The sequence below is a fragment of the Panthera tigris genome, chromosome A1, assembly GCF_018350195.1.
Source record: "Panthera tigris isolate Pti1 chromosome A1, P.tigris_Pti1_mat1.1, whole genome shotgun sequence".
Lineage (NCBI taxonomy): Eukaryota > Metazoa > Chordata > Mammalia > Carnivora > Felidae > Panthera > Panthera tigris.
The window spans coordinates 177,802,405-177,824,695 of NC_056660.1; the positions used below are offsets into that span (position 1 = coordinate 177,802,405).

A 22,291-nucleotide genomic window follows, 5' to 3' on the forward strand; every position below is an offset into this window, starting at 1 on the left:
TGGGGCACCTGGGTGGCTCAGTCAGTTAAGCGTCCGACTTCAGCTCAGGTCACGATCTCACGGTCCGTGAGTTTGAGCCCGCGTCGAGCTCTGGGCTGATGGCTCAGAGCCTGGAGCCTGCTTCCGATTCTGTGTCTCCCTCTCTCTCTGCCCCTCCCCCATTCATGCTCTGTCTCTCTCTGTCCCAAAAATAAATAAACGTTAAAAAAAAAAGATTTAAAAAAAAATTAAAAAAACAAAACAAAACAAAAAAACCAATTCATCCTTTTTGACTCTATCTGGGAGCCTATTCCAAGGCAACAATCAAAATGACCGAAATACCTACCTGCATAAAGATGTTCTGTGCAGCCTTATTTATAACTGGAAGTAATCCTTATGTCCAACACTTAGGAGACAATTGAGTAAACCGTAGTCTATCTACCTTCTCACCCTTATGCAGGCAGTAAAAATAATGTCATGAAGACTTTGTATTAACAAGAGAAAATGATGATAATACAATAATAAATGAAAAGGCAGAAGAATAAAAACCTTGCAGTGGTAGATTGCAAAAATGGCCACAGTGTTTTGTAGATTTCCCTATCAGGAGGCCATCTTTCTTTCCCCTCTCGAATCTGGGCCAGCCTTGGGACGAGCTGGGACTAATAGGATGTGGTGTGATACGGCACGAGGGCCAAGCCTGGACCTTGAGAGGATTTGCAGCTTCCAGTTCGCTTTCTGCTCTTGGAACCAGCACCATAAGAGCAGGCTCATCTAGTCTGCTAGGAAACCCCTTGTCACCTGGTCACTCCAGCTGATAGCCAGCCACCCGTGGGACGTGAGTGAGACCTTCCAGAGCCAAGTGAGTACATGAGTGGGCCCAGCTGAGGTCAGCCAAGCTCGGATCAGACGAGAAGGACCACACAGCAGAATTATGAGCCTCTGTTGCTCAATTTGGGGGTAGTTTGTTACACAGGAGTGGATAACTGACACACAAGCCTATGAGTATAACCAGGCACAGAAAAACTACTTACAAGGGGGGAAAATAAAATCCTGGAGGACAAGATTCCAAAATGCAAGGACTAGGTTTATTAAATGGTGGTGGGATTACAGATCATTTTTAAAAGATCATTTGTTTCAAAATGTTAAGACTGTGTTTAAGCTATTTGCAAAGAAAAATAAATGCACATTTTAAAAAGCAAAAATGGGAGCCGAATTTTCTTCTCTGTAGAATTCTAATTCAAATCCCTCTGACACGGTTGCTTTTTGAGTTGGGACCTCATCAGTCTGCCTACCATGGATACAGGGGGAGACTTGAGCTCTGCCCTCCAGGCAGGGCCAGGACGATGGGCTCTGGAGGGCTATCCCTGGGACACTTGGCCTCTTTCCCACAGGCTCTGAAGCAGGAAGCTTGGGAACTCTTTTCTGGTGTTTTCAGCCGCCATCTGTAGCTCCCGCCACCCCCAACCCCTATGGCATTCACAGTCCACACAGGGCAGGCAGTCCCACACCCTTGTTCCTTTTTAATTGTTCCACTGTGTTTAGAGAGCTCCAGAACCAAAGCTGACACAGGAGGAGGAGCCTGAAATTTGGCGTGCAAAGCCTGGACTCAAATCGCAGCTCGGCCCTTCCTGGCTCCTGCACTCCACCCTTGGCACAGACTGTGCTTCAGGGCCTGAGCTAGGCCTGGACATTAAAAAAATCTTTTTTAATGTTTATTTAATTTAGAGAGAGACAGAAAGACAGAGTGCAAGCAAGGAAGGGGCAGAGAGAGAGGGAGACACAGAATCGGAAGCAGGCTCCAGGCTCTGAGCCATCAGCACAGAGCCCGACACAGGGCTCGAACCCACAGACCACGAGACCATGACCTGAGCCGAAGTCGGATGCTCAACCGACTGAGCCACCCAGGTGCCCCAGGCCTGGACATTTAGAGATGAATTGTGGGGGGACCTACACACTCAAACACCAAATTTACTGTTTGAGTAATTTACTCATAGTTTACACATAATTTACTGTTGAAGCTGGGTTGGTTTTGAGAGTGAAGAGGGCTGACTGGAGTAAGCAGGGGCTGTGCAAGCTGCTGGGGCCCTCCGGTCATGCTGCCCAGAACCCATTCTCTCCAAACAGAGCTGCAGTCTAGAAGAGCAGTCCCGCAAACAAAGGGAATTTAAACAAATTACAAAGAAAATCACCGCTTTCCTTTAAATGCATGAAAGTAGGTAATACTCATAGTTCACAGTTACACTGTTCCTATTTTTCCTTTGTTCCTGAATTTTTCCTAACTGAAGCTGTTCCAAAACCCCTCACATGTCAAACCAGAGAAGATTTTCTAGGACACTTGGCCCACGTGGGTTTTCTCTCTTTCAGCCACCCCCTCCCTTTCCAGCTCTCAGCTCTATGTTACCTCTCTGCCTTCTGCCTCTCTAAAGCCAGCTCTCTCCCCCCATTCTCCAGAGGGACCGGAAGGGGGAGGGAAGGAGAATCGGACAGAAGAGGACAAAGAACTGACTGCTTGGAGTGGGGAACCAACAGGGAGGCCCATGTAGAGAAATCTGATCAATGTTATTCTTGGTACACACACAGATAACACAGTGTGCAAAGTTCAAAGATAGAGCGGGCCTACCTGAGGGAGGGGCACCTAATTCAGATGACCCTTAATAAACATTGATTGAATTTTGATTTAAATGCTCTGTGACTTTAGTCAAATCACTTAACCCTTCTTTTTATTATTTTTTAACTTTTTTAAATGTTTATTTATTTTTGAGAGAGAGGGAAAAACAGAATGTGACTGGGGGAGGAGCAGAAAGAGAGGGAGACACAGAATCCGAAGCAGGCTCCAGGCTCTGAGCTGTCAGCACAGAGCCCAACACAGAGTGGGAAGTCACAGACAGCGAGATTGTGACCTGAGCCGAAGCCGAACACTTAACCGACTGAACCACCCAGGCGCCCCAAATCACTTAAGCCCCAAATTCCTCTTCTGGGTGAAAGAGTGAATTATATGAATGAGAAGTACATGAATGAATGATACTATGACAATCACAGCCAGCTGACCAGGAAATTTTGATATCCTACCCAACTCCAATAATGTGATATTCATACCAAGAAGTGGCATTTTATCCAGGACTACATTTCCCAGGCTCCCTTGCACCTGGGTGACACCATGTGACTAGTCCTCACAAATGGAAGGTGAAGATAAGTGGTGCATGTCACTTGTAGGCCAGGTGGTTAAGTACCAATCACCCTCATTTTCTCTCTGCACCCATTCCCTCCTTCTAGTCTATTGGCTAGATAATTCTGGGGTCACCTCAAGGCCACAAAACAGTGGAGCCATAAGATGAAGGAGCCTGATTCCACGAACAACCACCTAGAGGGGAGCCGCCCAACCAGAAGCATACATTCTGGACTCCCCGCAAATGGAAATGCACTGTTGTTGGGAAAAACCAGTAAAATCTTGGGATTGCCACAGCTGTTAATCCATCCTTGATAATTCTCCTGCCTCTCAGGGTTGTTACCCAGATTAAAGAAGATGGGCGTAGTGGCTTCAATGGTGCCCCAACACCCACCCCCCTCCTGCCAGCCCTGGAAAAAAGATTTGTCCGTGTCCAAATCCTTGGACCATGTGAATGTGGTCTTATTAGAAGAAAAAGGTCTTTGCAGACATAATTAAGGATTTTGAGATCATCCTGGATTACCTGGGTGTGCTCAAAAACCAACGACGACTGTCTTTGTAAGACAGAAGAGGAGAAGATCCAGTGAAGATAGTTGCAGAGATTGGAGTGACACGACCACAAGCCAAGGAATGCCCGGGACCTCCAAAAGCTGTGAGAGGCAAGGAAGGACCCTCCCCTAGAGCTGTGTAGGCAGCCTCTTGATTTCAGACTTGTGGCCTCCAGAAGTATGAGACAATACATTTCTATTGCTTGAAGCCGCCCAGTGTGTGGCAATTCATTACAGCAACACTAGGAAACCAACATAATGAGGTATGTACAGAGCCTAGCAAGAAGGCACTCAGTAACTTGTGAATTGTAAAAAAGTAGCCCCAGAGGCCGTTACAGTTTGCTCTTTGGAGACAGGGTCTTCTGGGAGGTAGTGTCCCCTGAGAGCAGGCGCACTTCAAATCTATCTGGTTAACCCCTTGAGCTTTGTGCGAGCAATCTTATTGTTTGTGGATGACAAACATACATATTTATTAACGTGCCACAAGGGAAATTAAAAAGCCCTTTTCTGCAGTGTCTCTTTTCAAATGTCTGCAGATGGGGCGCCTGGGTGGCTCGGTCGGTGACGCGTCCGACTTCAGCTCAGGTGATGATCTCATGGTTCATGGGTTCAAACCCCGTGTCGGGCTCTGTGCTGCCAGCTCAGAGCCTGGAGCCTGCTTCGGATTCTGTGTCTCCCTCTCTCTCCACCCTTCCCCTGCTCGGCTCTGTCTCTCAAAAATAAATAAATCTTTAAAAACAATTTTTTTTTTAATTTTAAAGGAAGCAGCTGCTGCGGCCAGCGCCCTGGGCTGGCAGACCAAGAGCCAGCCTCAAGAGCAAGCGATGGCTTCCTCCCAGGGTCCTGGCTCAGACTGAGTCACTGGCTGAGGCGTGGCCAGGAGCTTCAAGAAGGCAATGCCCGGCCCCTCCCCAGGCGGAGGAGAGGCCATAGGGAGAGACTTCCCGGGGGCCCCCTGAAGGAGGCTGTGGAGTAGCGAAAAGAAAGTTGGGGGAGTGGCCAGCAGGCCAGCACCTGCTCTGCTTTAGTGTGCCCATCTATAAAATGAGGGCAATCATAGTACTTACTTCATAGATCACAAGATCAAATGAGATGCTGTGTTCCAAGTACTTAGCACAGTGCCTGTCACATGTTAGTGCATAGGAATTGAGAACCCTAGTTATGGGTAGAGAAATAATCTTCAGAAGGAGTATGGTAAGAACACTGCCTGGGAGTCAGTGGACATGGGCTCCAGACTACATTCTGATACTCATGAGAGGCTGTAGAGAAATGTCTGACTTCCAATCCCTGCACCATCAAAGCTGTGTGGCTTTGGGTAAGTCACTTCACCTCTCTGAGCTCAGACAGCTCACCGGCAGAAGGGAAGTTCACATGTTATTGGATCCTATACTTCTGGGCAAAGTGAATCCTATGATTCCAGGAAAAGAGAAGGGGTTAAAGCCTTTAAAAGGCTCATAATCTTTGACTGTGATCCCTGCTTTTAGAAATCTATTGGAAGAAAAGAATTGGAGAGGTGAACAAAGACTGATGTTCGAAGTTTGTCACTGGAGGAGAGCTAATAATAACAAAACCTTGAAAATAGTCTAAATGTCTCCTAATTGGAAAGTACACATGTTACAGCACATCAGTAAAATGAACTATCACAGACATGAAGCATTATGTTGCAAAATAATATCACCTTAATGGGAATGTGTTTCTATTTAAAATAAGAAGGACATACTTAAAATCATACAGAACATTCCTAAATTTATTTTTAAAAAGCATTTGCATTTGTCTTTAGAATATAATCTAAGCATCAATACTTTGACAGTGGTTTCCTTGGGATGTTGGACTTAATTTCTTCTTTTCTGTGCTTCTCAGATTCTCTACCACTTCCCTCTGTTAATTTGTGAATAGAAAGCCTTACACACAGGAAGCTGTTGACCTACATGATCTCTACGGGCCCTTGGAGGGACGTTCTATGACTCAGCAAAACGGTGGGCATATTCTCTTTGTAGCTTCGAAGCCCCCACCATGCAGGGAGTCGGAAGGGGACGGGAGAGGGAATATCGTTCAGTCCTTGGATCCCATTCTGACAAGCACCACTAAGAATAGTTAATGCATTTGGGGCCCTGAATCTTGCCAGAGTCAAACATGTCCAGGGTGGGGACTTCTTGTTCACTCCTGATCACATGCCGTTGACTTGCCACGAACACGCACTTAGGAGGGGGCTACTGCCCAGGACCACAGCATCACTGGGAGCCCTTGGTTCTCATCACCCCAGAGTCCGAGTCCCATGGACTATGGTATGAGAAGAGCTCCATCAGCCTGCATCTACTTCCCCTATCTTGTCTCTCCCCACCACCCCCAGTGCTCAAATCAGGTCTGTCCTGGGCTAGGAAATTGAAACCTGCTGCCATCTTCCACTTCTATGGCTCTCTCACCTTTATCCCCAGGTTCTGGTCCCCATATTGTGTTCTAATAGATCCAAACTCTCCCAGACCTGTCAGTTCCAGAACAATGACGGGTGCAAGTGAGGGTAGGGGTGGGTGGAGCAGGTCCACCTGCCAGCAGAGTGTGACCTGAGCTCCACTAAACTAACAAGCCAACAAGCACCATTCCTCTATATCCAACAACATGGCGTCCATGGAATATACTACGGCTCACCCATATAAAATGTGTACTGTACAAGCTTTTAAAAAATGTTTTTTGGAATGGGAAAACAAGTACAATATTCTGTTACGTTAAGGAGCAAGAGTTTCTTTTCTGGTCAAATGCTACAACACGGATGAACCTTGAGTACATTATGTGAAGTGAAATAGCCTGACACAACGGGGCAACTTTGGTACGATTCTATTTATACGAGGAATCTAAAGTAGTTAGAGGAACACAAAGTAGATAGCGGTTGCCAAGGAGGAGGGAGAAATGAGGAGTCGTTGTGTAATGGGTTATAGAGTTTCAGTTTTGCAAGACGACCAAGTTCTGGAGACCTGGGGCACAACAATGTCAATATCGTTAGCACTTCCAAATTGTACACTTAAACTGGTTAAGATGGTGAACGTTTTTTGAAAATGCAAAAGATTTTCTTCTGACGAAACCACAAACAGCAGCAAAACCCCGATTGTCTGTTTATCTAGCCATGCGACAGTGGTAAGAACAGCTCTGGCCCCGGATCTCAGGGAGCTTATACACTCCAGTGGGAAGACCAGTGAATGGGGAATAGGCACACGAAGAAACAGAGCATCACAAGGACAGGGAGGGAAGGAGCTGCATACATGTGTTCCGAGCATGTTAAACCACAGCCCCGACCTGGCCCAGGAGTCGAGGAGAGTGGCTAAGGGAACAGAAGTGAGGGGAGGACCCCAGGACTGAATCCCAGGGAAGGGGAAGAGCTCACTAGCAGGTGGGGACCCAGGAATGTGCCCTCTGGAGGCAGAGAATTGCATGAATCCTTTTAGGAGTGTCTGGAAGGACACACATGCGCCCTGGCCAACAAATTCTCTCCAGGTGGTGGGGTCATCATTGTGCTCTATCCTCCTCCTGCACTTCTCTATCCTACAGCTTTTCCACGGTGAGCTTCGATAATGTTGCAGTAAGGAAAAAGCATGAGGAAACGACCTTACTGCGCAGATGGATAGCAGTGCTTTTTATTTATTTATGCTCTTCCTTGTTTCAAAGAGGATTTCAAGCTGCTTACAATTATGTTAACAATATAGCAGGCTAAAATACCTTGTCACTAAGTAAGAAACATGAGGGGAAGGAAAAGTGCGGCTGAAAGAGTGAAACGAGAAAGGTGGGAGGCTTCCCTTCACTCGGACGGAGCAGCCCTGTCCTGCTCCTCCTCAGGTCCAGTCTTGCCATTTAATTCAAATATGGACATTTAATTGTCCTGTTTTTATCCATTGTCTTCTCAACTCCAGTGAAAAATCGTTCACCGTGATTTTCTCTGTCTTTTATTACTCTCTCCCCGAAAATATGTCATTTTATTTTTCCATTGTGCCTTTTTGCAGTTTTAAAAATCCATCTTCCCTTCCCCACGGGGACCCACGGCAGTAGAGTGACATATTCAGAGTCTCTGCACGGTAGGTCCTCAAGTGTGTGAGCGAATGGCTCAGCGAGGACTGAGGGCCACTCATTCCCACTGCCAGCGGCACGGGCTCAGCACGGGCTCAGGACATGGTTGCCAATTTGATTTATGGGACTTATTATCCCAAGTGGTGGCGGAGAATAGATATTGATTCAAAAGGGTTTAAATAAATAAATGGATGCACAATCCAGAAAGGGCTATAGACTGAAGAGGGGGGCTTGTAAAGCAGCTGAGGCAGACGTTGTAAAGGAACATTGGTCCTCTTGAAAACTATGCTTAAGGGAGTCACGGAGGAGCAGGCATGAGCTGTGGGGTCAGCAAGCACAGGTTCACGTCAGGCTCCATCACATCATGTGACAGGGGAGTGACCTTGGGCAAAGCATAGAAACGAGGCCTTTTGTGAGGACTGCTGAGAGGAATGTATATATATTTGTGTATGCATATGCATATGCATGTATATGTGTATGTATATGCATGTGTGTGTATGTATAGGTTTATGGACATGTGCGTATGTGTATATGTGTATGCGCGTGCATATGTACATTGTGTGCACATGCACATGTACATTTTGTACACGTGCATATGCATATACATCTGTAAACATGTGCATGCATGTATATGCATATGTGTGCATATATGTGTATATGTATGTGAAAGTGTGTACACCTGTATATGCGTACACATGTATATGTGTGTGTGTGCAAATATGTACATGCATGTGCGCAGTGTGTGTCTACACATATGTATACATGCATCTGTATATGTATATGTATTTGCATTGGGATGTGGCTCATGCCCTGGCCCATAGTAACTGCTCAATAAATGAAAATCCCACTTATAACTCTACTTCTATTCCATTTGTGCACTGGTGAGCAACCTGATATAAGAATATAGAGGGCATTTCTAAAGCTCCCCTATACCACTCCATATAGTCATTTCAGGCTTTTTCATCCCCACTGGTTCAGTTCTACCACAATCACTAGCAACAGTAAGTTTCCCTTTTAAATCACTTACAATATATTCTAGTTACTGGGACTGCCTAACAAATTCCCTCAAAATATAGTGGCATAAAACAACCATTTAATTTGCTCGTGGGTTTTGTGGATGGGGAATTCAGAGAGTGCACAGAGTGGGTGGCTGGTCTCTGCTCCATGATGTCTGTGGCCGCAGCTGGGGGACTTGAAGGCTGGGGCTGGCGTCATCGGTAGGCTCCTTCACTCATGTCGGTGGGGGATGCTGGTTGTTGGCTGAGAAGCGAACTGGGGCTGTCAGCTGGAACACCTCCATGTGACCTCATGGCTTCCCCATGATACAGTGGCTGGCTCCAAGGGAGGTGTCCTGGGAGATGGTGCTCAGTGAAAGCTGTATCGCTGTTTATGACTTAGCTTTGGAAATCACACAGTGTCACTTCTACCACATTCTATTGGCAAGGTGGTTACAGAGCTCTGCCAGTGTTGAAGGACACAGATGCCCCTCTTGATGGAGGAGCGTTGATGTCACATTGTAGGAAGAGCATGTGGGATGGGATGCATATTGGTGTGGCCATCTTTGGAAAACACACTCTGCCGGTCAGAAAGCTTAGGTGATCTCTTATTTTTCAAGAGGCACCGAAGGTTTAGGTATAATTATCTCCATTCTAGAAATGGACAAACTGAGACAAAGATGCAAAGTAATTTGCCTTGGGCACTCTATTTAACCTCTCTGAGCCTCAGTTACCTCATTTATAAAATGCGGAGAAAAACCTCTACCTGAATAGATTGGTATGAGCCCGCAGTGCTTGTTACATTAGAGTGTTGGAGGTTTGAAGTTGGGAAGGCGTTTTGTGATTTCTAACAGCCCAGGTGAATGCAGAGCACTAATCTTTATTGCTGTAGTATCGTTATTTCCTTGCCCTTCACCTACAGCCCCACAGCCAGCTAAGGACCTGAGTCTTTCTCCACATACCTTCGAGAGCAGAGCTTGTCCCAGCATTTCGGAGGGGGGCTCACTTTCGTGCAGCAGAAGAGCTCACGGGCCCCATTTCTTGTCTCTTTCCCTCTTCCAAAAGGACAAGTACCTTGGGAAGAGGCTACCTGGCTGAGCAGGCTGCCCCTGGACCTGGCTGGCTGGCACAGCAGTGGGACTGCCACTGCTTTCAGCTTCTGCTTGGCTGGGCTTTAAAAGGTAGATTTCTCTTCCTCTGCCTCAAATCTCCATTATTCCTAACCTTCCTCATTACTCTGAACGAAGTAAGTTTTAAAAAAATCCCAATAATGTAGTTGAGAAAACTGAAGCTCAGAGAGGTGCGGTGACCTGCACAGGGTCACACAACATGCAAGTGTCAGAAGGCTCTGGAGGGTTTGGACGCTCCTGTGGGGAAATGCCAGCCCCCTAGTGGCTGATAAGCCCAACCCTTTGGAGCTCTAACTCCTCCTCCTTCCCTCATGTCAACAAAAGGAAAATCATTTCCCGTTCCTGACTTCTGTGCCAGACCAGAGAGACTGAATGACGAAGAAATGTCTCTAAATGCACCGGGATGGTCTTTCCTGGCTTCTCAGTTTTGCTGTCTTTTGTTGTTCAAAATCTGTTTTCTACAGACCCTGGAAATTGCAGGTGTGGGGGCCTGGTAACGGCTGCTGTTGTCTCCTGGGTTGGTACCTACTCTCTTGAGTTTGTGTCCCGGGGCTGTGTGCTCAGACTTGACCATGTTTGGGCATGGAGGCTTGTCCCAGATGGGGACCAAAGCCCGCTTTCCCAGAGATGGGCTGGGAGCCCAAGCTTCTCGCTGCAGCTCAGGCAGCCTCTTTTGGGGTGGGGGCAGGGGCCAGGCAAGAAGTATCTGCTTGCTGAAGACTCCAGGGCACGGGAGACTGTGAGTAGTGCGTCCAGAGCCCTTGGGGAGTGGTTTCTCCAACGATTGACGACTGACCTGGGGTTAGTGGGGAGATCGTGGGGGAGGGAGGCTGGCCGCGCAACTTCCTTCCTTAAGGGAGGTCCATCAGGATTCTGGGCTCCAGAGGGGCTGACAGTGGTGTCAGCAGAGAGATGAGAACTGCTGGTGTCTGGGCCCGTGGTCTGGTGGCCTACTGGGGGATCACTCCATGGCTGGATCACTCTAGTACCTCAGTGTCCTAGCACTCAGGTCCCAGCTCCCAGAGCACCAGAGGGTAGCCACCCGGAGAGCAGGGCTGGTCCTGGCATTTGTCCCGGGGGAGGAGTGGGACAAAAAATAGGCTCAGCAAGAGCACTGGGGGCTTCTGCTCCAAACCTTCAGGATTCCCTTTGTTATACTAGTAACTAATGTTTAGTACAGCCTGCATCGGGCCAGACCCTGTGATCAATATGTGATATTTGGCATGTGACTTGATCTTTGTCAGAACTCTTTGAAGCAGGTACTATTATTCTTGTTTTATAGTCATATGGTTGCTAAGTGGCAAAGTCAGGATTTGATCCCGGATCTGCTGACCTCAGAGTCCTCCCTGCCCCACCCCCCACCAAACCCTTAAACACCATACTTTACAATCTGTCCTTAAGGAAGAGAATGTCAACCAAAATACCAGGTCTAGAGGACCCTCCAAAATCCTACCTTCTCCTTCATTCTCCGTCTTTCCGAAATTCACCCCAGACTTTGAGTGACTTTTCCAAATGAAAGATATATCCAAAAAGTCCAGATATTTAGCAACTCTCAAAAGTGAGAAATTCTTCTTGGAGTCTAACTGAAATCCCTCCTCTTATAGTGGCAATCCATTTCTTCCTATCCAGGCCTCAGGGGATATCAGCAGTTCCTACTCTTCTTCCTGTCTGAAGGCCCTCCCTGCGGTTGTTAAATCCCATCCATACCGATAACCGTATCCATATCCATATCCTCACCCCATTCTTTTGTCCTGCGTGGTTTTATCACCACCCTGCAAACCTACTCTCTCAGTGTAGGTAAACAGTATCACCAGAGCATTACAGACAGGTGAGACCTGAATAGACAGCAGGTTCCAAACTTCTCTGTTATGGGGGGAGCCCCTCCCCTCCCCTCTCCTTCCCTCCCCTCCCCTCCCCTGTCCTCTCTCCTCTCCTCTCCTCTCCTCTCCTCTCCTCTCCTCTCCTCTCCTCTCCTTTCCTCTCCTCCTGAGTTCCCAGACGTGGTCACCCAACACCCCTGCCTTCCCAGTGTCAGGAGTGCCCAGGGGCTGGGAGGACACAAGAAGGCATGCAGCAGAGGGGGCAGTGCCCCTGGGAGGACTGAGTAGCCTGGAAGGTAGGGGACTCACCAATGGCAGCTTCTGGAGTGCACCCCCACTCTTCAGTAAAGAGCCCGTTGTGTTCGGGGTAGTCAGCCTCCCCGGCTGCTTGCTTGGGGGCCCTGCTGCCCCTACTCTGCTTGCTGCCCCCAGCCCGGCCAACCTTGCCTGGGGATTGTTTGGTAAACTGTGAAGTGTCCTAGGAGAAAGTGCTTGAGTGTTCCACACCTGCTGCCTACTGTTTTCCATTTATGTCACTGTATTACTTTTCTATTGCTGCCACAACAATTACTGCATACTTGGTGGCCCCAAACAACAGAAATCTCCTCTCACATAGTTCTGAAAGCCAGAAGTCCAAAGTCTCCTCTGGCTTCTTACCTTCTCCTCTTGTCAAAGGACCCTTGTGATTACATTTGGGGTCTGCATGATAATCCAGGATAATCTCCCCATCTCAGCATCCCTAAAGTCTTTGCCATGTAAAGTACCAGTCGCAGATTCCAGGGCTGAGAATATGGACCTCCTCTTAGGAGCCATTATTGAGCCTATCATACATGCGACCTTGGACTAGTCACTCTACCTCTCTGGGCCCCGGATCCTTCAACGGTGGAAAGGGGATGATACTTGCCTCTCAGAGCTGATGGGAGGCTTCCATTGGGGTCAAAAAAGCCCTCTGAAGTTGCAACACTCCACATAAAACTAGAGGTGGTGTTGATCTTTGAGTACCCTCCCCTCTTGCCTGTCCCCCTTGTGGGGATTGCCTGTTGCCTGTGCTCATCCCGTGTCTGTTTGCCTCTGTGGCTCCAGAAATGACCGCTGCCTGCAGTGGCCATGGGGAAGAAGCTGGTGATGGCCCAGAAGCGGGGAGAGACTCGAGCCCTTTGCCTGGGTGTGGCCATGGTGGTGTGTGCTGTCATTGCCTACTATATCCTGGGCACGACCATGCTGCCCCTCTACCAGAAAAGGTACTGCACTCTCCTGGCTGCCCCACCCTCCAGCCATTCTCCTAAGGGTCTGTTCTGCCAGGAACCCCAGCCTCTTCCTAACCCTCCCCTTGACTTCACATCAGGCAGGAAGGTCTGGACAATCCTCAGTCTTAGGGTTCACGGTTCAAGTGCAGGGAGGGTAGGCCTGACCGGACCCTGCTCATCCGGGGTTCTGGGACCTGGGGGTGGCAGACATAGGAGGCCCTTCTCACAAGAAACAGTGAAGGATCAGAGCAAATGCTCCAGCGTGAGTTTACCCCCGGAGAAATCAGAGTTCTAGATTTTCATAGCTCATTTGCACAGTTTGACTCCCCTTCGGAAACCTCCTAGTCAGGTGGGCGTCTAGCCTCCTGTTGAATACCTCAAGTGACAGGGAGCTCAGTACTTCATTGTACATACCATTTCATTTTGGGGCTTTTCTGAGTAGGAAATGTCACACTGAGCCAAAGCCTGTTCCCCTGGAGCTCTGTTCTGGAATCTCACAGATGTTCCATGCCCTTGCTCCCCGACATGTCAACCACTCGAGCTTTTAAAGGAAAAGGTGTGAAGTTCCTGACCCATTCTCTCCACTTGAGTTTTGAGGATGAGTCTCAGACCCTCGCCTCTGGACATTTCCCGCTGCTGATAGTCCCCCTCCATCTGGCAATGTGTGTCCTGCCTGATAAACGGGAGATGAGTCACAGTTGATCCCCTGATGGGTTGATGAGCCTGTTAGCCTCTCCTGGGCCTGCTTCTTCCCCATGTTTTATAACCCTGGAGCGATTCCAGGTTGGAATCTTACCCGAGAGAGGCATTGTACAGGACTGCTGTGTGCCTATGACACGTTATCTCCAGGTTGACCGCCATCCCCACCAACCTCCCTACCCTGGCACAAATCAAGTCCCTTCTACATCCACTCATTTTAGGGGAAAAGGCACAGGTCCGGTGTGGCCTCAGAAAAGTCATTCGACTTTTCTGAGCCCTCCTTCCTACCGCCTGCAAGATGAGGATGGTGTGGCTCAGGGCTAAGGGGTCTCAGGTCTGGCTGCTCAGCGGAATCAAGGCAGGGGGCTTTTAAAAACATACCAGGGCCTGGGCCCCGCCCACCTTAGAAATTCTGATACCCTTGTTCTGGGACATGGCTTGGACTTGGAAATCTTTTCAAAAGCTCCCCAGGGCTTTGGGTCAGCAACCCCGGGGGAGAATCATTTATCTAGATGATCTCTAAGAGGCTTAAAAGCATTGATATTCCGATTCTATGGTTCTTGTGAGTGGGGTCACACTCCTTTAGTGCTAGATGATTATGGCAAGATGGAAGTCCCAGGCCTAGTCTCTCCAAAGGGGTTTAAACCTGGTGCTCTGTGCCACCCAGGTTCTGAGATATGTATGTATGTGTACATGGTCTCCCCAGCGTGTGGACCCAGGAATCCACGTGCCACCTGATTGAGACCAACATCAGGGACCAAGAGGAGCTGGAGGGCAAAAAGGTGCCCCAGTACCCATGCCTGTGGGTCAATGTGTCAGCTGTGGGCCGGTGGGCTGTGCTGTACCACACGGAGGACACTCGTGACCAGAACCAGCAGGTACTGACTGGGGGGTGGGGTGGGGAGGGGATGGGCACATATCCCCCTTGCCCCTGGCAGGTGCATGGGCCTCTTCCTAACTGGATCCACATCTCCACTCTAGAGCATGGAGCCTGAGCCTACGTGATGAGGGTCCACAGCTGATATGAGGTCCAGCCAGACTTAGCTCTTCTGGGTTGGAGTTAGACAGACCTGGGTTGGAATCCCCACTCTGCCACTAAGTGCTGTATGACTTGGGGCAGGCAGTGAGCCCCTCTAAGCTCAGCTGCCACCTTTGCTGCAGTGCTGCTAATGAAGACAGAGGCTGCGTAGTGTGCTGAGTTCAATGTCAGGTGGATAGACGGCACTTGTATAAGGTGAGTCAAATGAGAGACCAGACCCAGAGCTGACCCCATGGGAGGGAACTCCTGAGATCCCCCTCGCTTCCCCCAGGAAAGCAGAGGCTGGAGAAATCTCTGGAAACCAGTGCTTGGGAGATTTTTCCCATCACTACCTCCTGCACCCCAACCCGCCATCCTAGTCTTTCCTATAGAAAATACAAGTTGGCCCTATCCATTCACTCATTCATTCCATAGTCACTGAGCACTTCCTGTGGCAGGAGCTTTGGACTCAGGAGGAGAAAGCTTACATGGGAAATAATATCTAATGGGGAGGGATCAGTGCCATAGAGAGGAAAAGAGAAAATTATGGGGTCAAGGACAGGAGTGACTTTTTCTAGCCAACAGCGAGGTGAGGGTGTCAGGAAAGTATTTGTGTTAGGCTTTAAAAATCAGCAGGGGTGAGATACACAGAAACATGGAGGGCAGCATGCATGGCAAACGGAGGGCATAGAATAGAAGGCACTGGAAGGCGTGCTGCAGAAACCAACGCAGAGTTCAGTGGGACAGGAAGATGTTGCAGAGATGGGCTCCACATGACCCACCTATGGAATCAGAAAGTTTTTTGTTTGTGGAAGGTTTTTATATGTTTTTTTTTTTTTTGAGAGAAGCAAAACTTTAGTGAAAGCACTACAAGTTATGGATAATAATTAGTTCCCATATTTAAAAAAAAAGATGATAGAAAACACTTTACTGATTTTTTTTTTTTTGATAAAAAGATCGTCTTTAAGTATATCCGGGTGAAACAGCGAACACAGCACAGTAGGAAAGGAGAAGTAAGTGTTGAATTCCACTGCAAGACACAACACAGCACCATTAGCAAAGTGGGTAGAAGAAGCTATCCTACAACGCATGGAGTTAGACTTTTATGTCCAGTAGAGATTTTTTTCTTTTTTTATTTTTTTAAATTTTTTTTTTTTTTCAACGTTTTTAATTTATTTTTGGGACAGAGGGAGACAGAGCATGAACGGGGGAGGGGCAGAGAGAGAGGGAGACACAGAATCGGAAACAGGCTGCAGGCTCCGAGCCATCAGCCCAGAGCCTGATGCGGGGCTCGAACTCACGGACCGCGAGATCGTGACCTGGCTGAAGTCGGACGCTTAACCGACTGCGCCACCCAGGCGCCCCGAGATTTTTTTCAAGCTTTAGAAGTCCAGCATAAGGAAGCGAATTGGGGGAAGGGCTAAGCTTATCTACCATCACCATTTTACCAAAAAACACAATGATTCAACCTCATGAGAAATAGAGGTTGATCTGCCTGAATAGCAAATAGAGCAAATGCCAAGGGGGTCCCATCTCTCCGATTCCATTGGGACAGATAGAGAGACCTGTCTCATCAACCTGGGCCTGGGACAGGTCAAGTTCCTTTGCATTTGTACCAGAAAGCCAGAGCTTTATCTGGAACAAGTTCACTCCAAATAATGCTCCATGGTGCTGATTTTAGCAGGAGGTGGGGTCATAAATGCCTACCATTTCCTAGGGGATGGCTCTACTGGTTACCGGGAACTTAAATCCAAGTAGACCATAAAGAAGGGAAATGCTAATGATATTCTGGCACAGTACAAGCTGTGTGCCTGTCATCTCTGCCAAGGACTATGCAAGTATGGAATTGAAATGTGATCAGGCATTCTGGCACTGGTCAACTCTGGCCATGCATTGGAACCACCTGGGGACTTAACAAAACTGGATTCCTACACCAGACCAATTGATGCAGAATTTTAGGGCTCTCCAGGTGATTCTAAGGCTTAGAATTACCTCTGGGAGCAAACAGGAGTCTTTAAATGGTCTGTGGTCCTGGGGGCATGACCAGAGTGGTACAGAGGAGTGTGAAGTTCAACGACTGGGCAGAGAGCCTGGGGCCATGACAAGCAGCCAGGATGGAGGTAGGGCCTGCAGTAAGGATAGATGCTGACAGTCAGAGTTTGGTAGCTGCTGGGATGGGATGGGAAGGGCAGAGTGTTGATGGTGCACAGTGGGATTACTGACAGTGTTGGGGGGTCATAGAGAAATGGGTCTGGACAGTGCAAGGTGACCAGACCTGTTTTGTCAGCACTAACATGACTCAGCCCCACCAGATGGGGATAGAGCCCCTACGTCCTCCTGAATCAGCACCTACCTGACTCCTGCCTCTTCTTTGGCATTCAGTGGCTGCTGATTTATCCCAAGGAGCAAGAAGCAAATTCCCAAAGACAACCAGAAGGGATCACTGGTGTGATAGGAACTGTGAGCAGGCCGGCTTGCAGGCTGCCTGCCTGACTCTGAGGTTGCCAGTTCAGAGGAGCAAGGGGCCAGATCTGCCCCTGTAGTGAGCTGTCTGCAGCATGTGAGACATGTGAGAGCGTGTGAGCATGCTCTGCCTGCACCTGTAAGGACAGTGCAGGCTGGTAGACACAGACTCTTCGTCTTCTTTCTCCTAGCACCCAGGCATCACCAGGAGAGTTGCTAAAGAGGCTGCTGCTCTGGTGGGACAGTGGAAGCACCCTTTGTGGTTTTGTCAAGCAGCTGGGTTGGTGCGCCAACTACCCCATCTACTTTCATTCAGCTCTGGAGTACAGGGAGCCAGTGCTCTGGGCCAGCTGAGCGTGTTCCGGATTCACGTGTGAAAGGCCGTCAAGGCTACCACCCCCCAGCCTCACTCTGAGGAAGGAGGCTACCGGTCAGCTACTGGTTCTCCCATGAGCCTTAGTGCAGGAGATTCTAAGCCCCTTCCCATGCTCTGTGCTGAGAATGTGCTGTCACAGGACTTGGGGAAAGGTTGGACCATTTCAGATCCTTCATATAACTCAGAGGTAGCTGGATCCCGGACAGGGAACAGAGGATGCAGATAGGCCCCAGGCCTCTGAGGTCGGTCCTGCAAAGTGAACTCCTGTCCAGTGTCTTGTCAAAAAGTCCCACCAAAGGATCCAGCATGACCACATGCTGGCAAAAGACACAGAGGGGCCCAGGATGGGCACAAGGCCTCACCTGAGAACTTATCCACTAGTCCCTCTTTAAGAATGGAAAGAAAGAGCTGTTGTTGCAATTTCATAGTTAAGTCACATTATTTTTGTTATTACTTTTGATAGCATCTTCCATTTACTGAGCACTTAGCATGTTCTGGGCTCTGTGCTTGGGCTTTACATGTATCATCTCTTCTAATGTCCTCACAAACCCATTTTGCAAGACTCAGAGAGGTTGTACAACTTGGAACTGGTGGCTGAATCCAGGTCTGTCTGGTTCCACAGCCACACCATTGCTCAATGGGGTAGGTTACCAAGGTCATAGTGAGAGGCACTGGGGAGACAGGCTAGGTCCTCTCAGCTCAGAATTCTGAATTCACCTGCTATGGGACCCTGCAGTGCCCAACAACTTAGACTGGCAGATTCCCTGGAGGCAGTGTTTCCCAGCCTTAGTTGCTCCCTGGCTGGCTGGGAACCTACTTGGGTGGCAGTTCCCCCACATCCCAGGCTGTCAGAACGTGAATGCAACCATCCTCTTTACTGCTGGATGAGTGCTGTGTGGGCCAGCAGCTTTGGGGACGGGGTCTCATTCACATTCAGGAAGTGACCAAGGCCTGGGTAGAGGCTGGCTCAACATTACACATGTTGATCTTGGACATGATTATACTAGGCCAGTGGTCTCCAATCACTGTAGGAAGGGATCACTTGTTTTCTGGACCCTGCCCTCAGCAATTCAGAGTGAGTGGGAAGCTGTGCTCTGGCCAGGTGGTCTGCTGCAGATTCTGTGACGGGGGAACCACCTTTGCAGAATATCTCCCAGAGCCTCACATACATAACATTCAGACCTCCCGGCACAGAACGGAGATAAAACCAGGGTCTCCATTCTGTGCCTCCTCTGCAGAACTTTCCAGATGGACCTCACCTGACCAGGCCAGAGGCTCCTAACAACCAGTGTCAGAATTAAGTGTGTGCCACGCTTTGCCTGCACAAGCTCTTTCAAATGTAATGTCTTTTTCCTTTGAATCCCAGTATCAAATACTGGCTTGCCCATATCTTTTTTTTGGCTCACAAAGGGCTAGAACCACGGAGGGTTTTTGATTCAAATTTTTGCCAATGTTTTAAAACTGCGGGAGTTCACATTAAAATTTGGGGTTCTGGCCTTTCTTGAAATTTTGGAGGCCTGGCTACAACAGGTCTTCTGGATCGCATGGCATGCATCGTCCGGATGGTGTGAGGACTGACAGTCTGGAAGCTTCTGGTTCTCTTCATTTCATCAGCCCCCCCCCCCCCCGACAATTGTCCCTGGCACCAGGGGAAGTGTCAGGTGGCACCCGTCATGTCTTCCCTCCCCCACTTCACATGTGGATGCTGCAGTGTGAGCCCCGTGGGCGACTGAGCGTATGACCTCTGCCCTGGATCCAAATGCAGAGCCTACTCAGTCTGTGTCACTCATTGGCCAGTTAAGTTTGAAGCCCATCTTTAATAACATCCTTTGAAGGAGATATTGCTATTAACCCATTTAAGAGATAAGATATCAAGGTTGAGAAAGGCGAGCAATTTGCCTAAGGTTCTACAGCCAGTGGAGGCAGAACTAGGACTTCAGTTGGGCCCCCCCCTCCAGGTGTGGGCATGTACCCTGAGCAGCTCCTGGGCCACTGTCCTCACAAATGACACTGTGAAGGTGCCCTCTGGAACCAAGCAGTGCACAGCCTTCCAAGCTTCAACCAGTCCCAACTCCCAGCCGGGGGCCCAACGCCAAAGCCAATACTTTCCCTTACTTCATGCCAGCCCCTCATCTTGCCCAAAGCAACGGGGATTTCTGACTTCATGGGTGCTCTTGCTTCCCCTCACAGTGCTCCTACATCCCACGCAGCCTGGAAAACTACCAGGTGGCCCGGGCCGATGTGGAGAAGGTCAGAACGAACTTCCACGAGCATCGGATTTTCTACTGCTTCTCAACGACTCGGGAGAATGAGACCACTGTCCTGTACCGGCGCCTCTATGGACCCCAGACCCTGCTCTTCTCTCTCTTCTGGCCCACCTTCCTGCTGACTGGTGGCCTCCTCATTATCGCCATGGTGAAGATCAACCAGTCCCTTTCCATCCTGGCGGCTCAGAAGTAGACCTATCCATGCCACAGCATGCTCGGCCGGAGGGGACTGGGCGGGCCCCCAGGCCTCTCCCTACTCTTGTATCCATGTCTCCTCCCCCTGCCTTCTCACTATTAGGGCTCTTATCCATCCCACCTTCCGCTACGTGGGTGGGCCTTGGGAAATCCCTTTGTTAACTCATTCCTGATAAGATGGGAATGTGCAACAGCCCCCTGGTGCTTCAGAGAGCTCCAGGCCAGCTGGTAACAGCTTCCCATAGCCTGTCCCCACTCAACTGGCTCAAACCCACTTTCTACTGCACCACGGACCCCGCCTCACAGACAACAATGATGCTTATCTCTGTGCCTGTGTTTTCTCGGTTGGCTCAAAGGCCCACCTTTGCCTTCCCTGGCAAACCTCAGTTCCTTCTTTGAATTCCATAATGAAAACAACAGCAGGTCCCACGTATACAGAACATTTAGAATATTGCTTTTAGGACACTCAGTGCTATATGCATTTTTATTCCAAAATTAACAAATATAGGCACAAACTTCTGGTTCTAAAATACTTAAGTCATGGGGATGTCATGTACAGCATGGTGACTATAGTTAACAATTCTGTGTTACATATTGGAAAGTTGCTAAGAGAGTAAATCTTAAAAGTGCTCATCACAAGAAAACAAATTTGTAGCTATGTATGGTGACAGATGTTAACTAGATTTAGTGCGGTGATCATTTTGCAATATACACAATATTATGTTGTACACCTGAAACGGATGTAATGTTATATGTCAATTATACCTCAATAAAATATACATATATACATCAAGAGGCTATCAGGAAATATACTAAAATACATCAAAATATTAACAGAGGGATTGGGATGGTGGTTAATTTTCATTTTCTTCCTCATCCCTCTTTTTATTTTTCATACTTTTCTAAGTTTTCAGCAGTAGGAAGGTGTGGCTTCATTGGTTTTGTTTTTAATGAGAAAAGCAATAGTAGGTATTATTTTAAAAAGATTTGGAAGGGTGAGCCTCACATCCCCAAACAGGTGGAAGTAGGCTGGGGAGGGGTTGGGCTCCAATCAGAGGCAGGCTTTTGAGAACATACAATTTTAAGAGCCCTCTATGGAAGGAAGGTAACCACATAGATGGGGATGCATAATTTACAATGCAGGTAAGTATAAGGCACTGGCCCTGCAAGGGAAGCCTGTCTCACACGTGAAAAGGGCATAAGTGGAGGATGCCATCGTCTCTACTGTTACTACTCCAAGAAGTTTCCCTAGAGCAGTGGTTCTCAAAGTACAGTCCCTGGTCCAGGGACATCAGCATTCTGGGGAGCCTTGGGAGAAATGCACGTTCTCAGGCCCCGGCTCCAGCCCAAGGGAGTGTGGTGGAGTGGGGTGGGGTGGCGGATGGAGGAGGGGGACAGCATTCTGTATGTTAACAATGGCTGCAGGGGCTTCCGTGGTACCCCCAAGCGTGAGAACCACTGGTGTAGGGAACAAGTGCCCTGTCACCGGGCTTTTCGGAATGGATGGATGACTGTTTGACAGTGCAGTTCCTGAGCTGGATGTGAAGTTAGGCTGGCATCTCTGAAGTTCCTTCTGGAGCTGTGATTCTAGACGCAGCCCCGGGGTATAAATCTTGTCTCTGCCTCTGCCAGATTTCATCTCTCAGATTCACAGTTGTTTCATCTTGAAAAAGTGACTCCTCCTTTTGGGTGGTTGGGAGGGCTGAATGAAGGTTTGGCATATGGTAGGTGGCCAGAACGGAAGCAATTATTAATTACCATAATAAGAAATAAATACTCAGAAGCTCCCAGAAGCAATTATACCAAAGATAATGTTAGCTAGCATTTATTGGTGCTTATGTATTATATGCTGGGCACTGTGCTAAGCAGTTTGCCTTGTAGAAATTCAGCAAGGTACTACTCAGCCTACCTCAGAGAGGAGAGAACAGCACAGGACAGTGGTTAAGTATGTGAACTTGTGATGTGGACTGCCTGGCTTCAAATAACCAACCCTGCCATTCACTAGCTGAGTGACCTTGGACAAATACCTCAATTTCCTCATTTGCAAAATAGGAACTAATAATATCTCCCTTTTAGGACTGTTGGTATTAAATTAGTTATTCTACAAGCTTCTTAGACTAGTGACTGGCATATGGCAAGTGCTCTATAAGATACTATGAAAAACTGAAGCTCTAAGATGTCATTGGCCAAGGTCATTCATATAGCAGGTGAGGAGCTAGGAATCAAGCCCTGGGCTGTGTGTGTCATTCCAGAGCGGACTGTCAACCACAGTACTTGAGCAGACGCAGATGAAAGGCTGAGGGCCCCAGTCCCCCAAAGCCCCAGGGACCAGGTA

At 48.5% G+C, this 22,291-nt stretch overlaps 2 protein-coding genes across 7 annotated transcripts in view; one reads left to right on the forward strand and one right to left on the reverse strand.

The window, feature by feature from the left end:
* Positions 1 to 22,291, reverse strand: part of KCNIP1 (potassium voltage-gated channel interacting protein 1) — a 339,287-nt gene that overhangs the window by 295,522 nt on the left and 21,474 nt on the right. The gene's annotated exons all lie outside the window — the stretch shown is intronic.
* Positions 10,227 to 20,562, forward strand: KCNMB1 (potassium calcium-activated channel subfamily M regulatory beta subunit 1). 3 transcript variants are annotated; one of them, XM_042992534.1, is made up of 4 exons: positions 10,227 to 10,388; positions 12,775 to 12,932; positions 14,344 to 14,515; positions 19,685 to 20,562. In XM_042992534.1, exons 2-4 carry the CDS (start codon positions 12,799 to 12,801, stop codon positions 19,952 to 19,954), a joined length of 576 nt encoding a protein of 191 aa, XP_042848468.1. In that variant the 5' UTR covers positions 10,227 to 10,388; positions 12,775 to 12,798; the 3' UTR covers positions 19,955 to 20,562. The 3 variants fall into 3 exon arrangements, with proteins under 3 accessions (XP_042848468.1, XP_042848474.1, XP_015390979.2); XM_042992540.1 differs by having other exon boundaries at positions 10,227 to 10,351; XM_015535493.2 differs by lacking the exon at positions 10,227 to 10,388 and adding an exon at positions 10,455 to 10,610.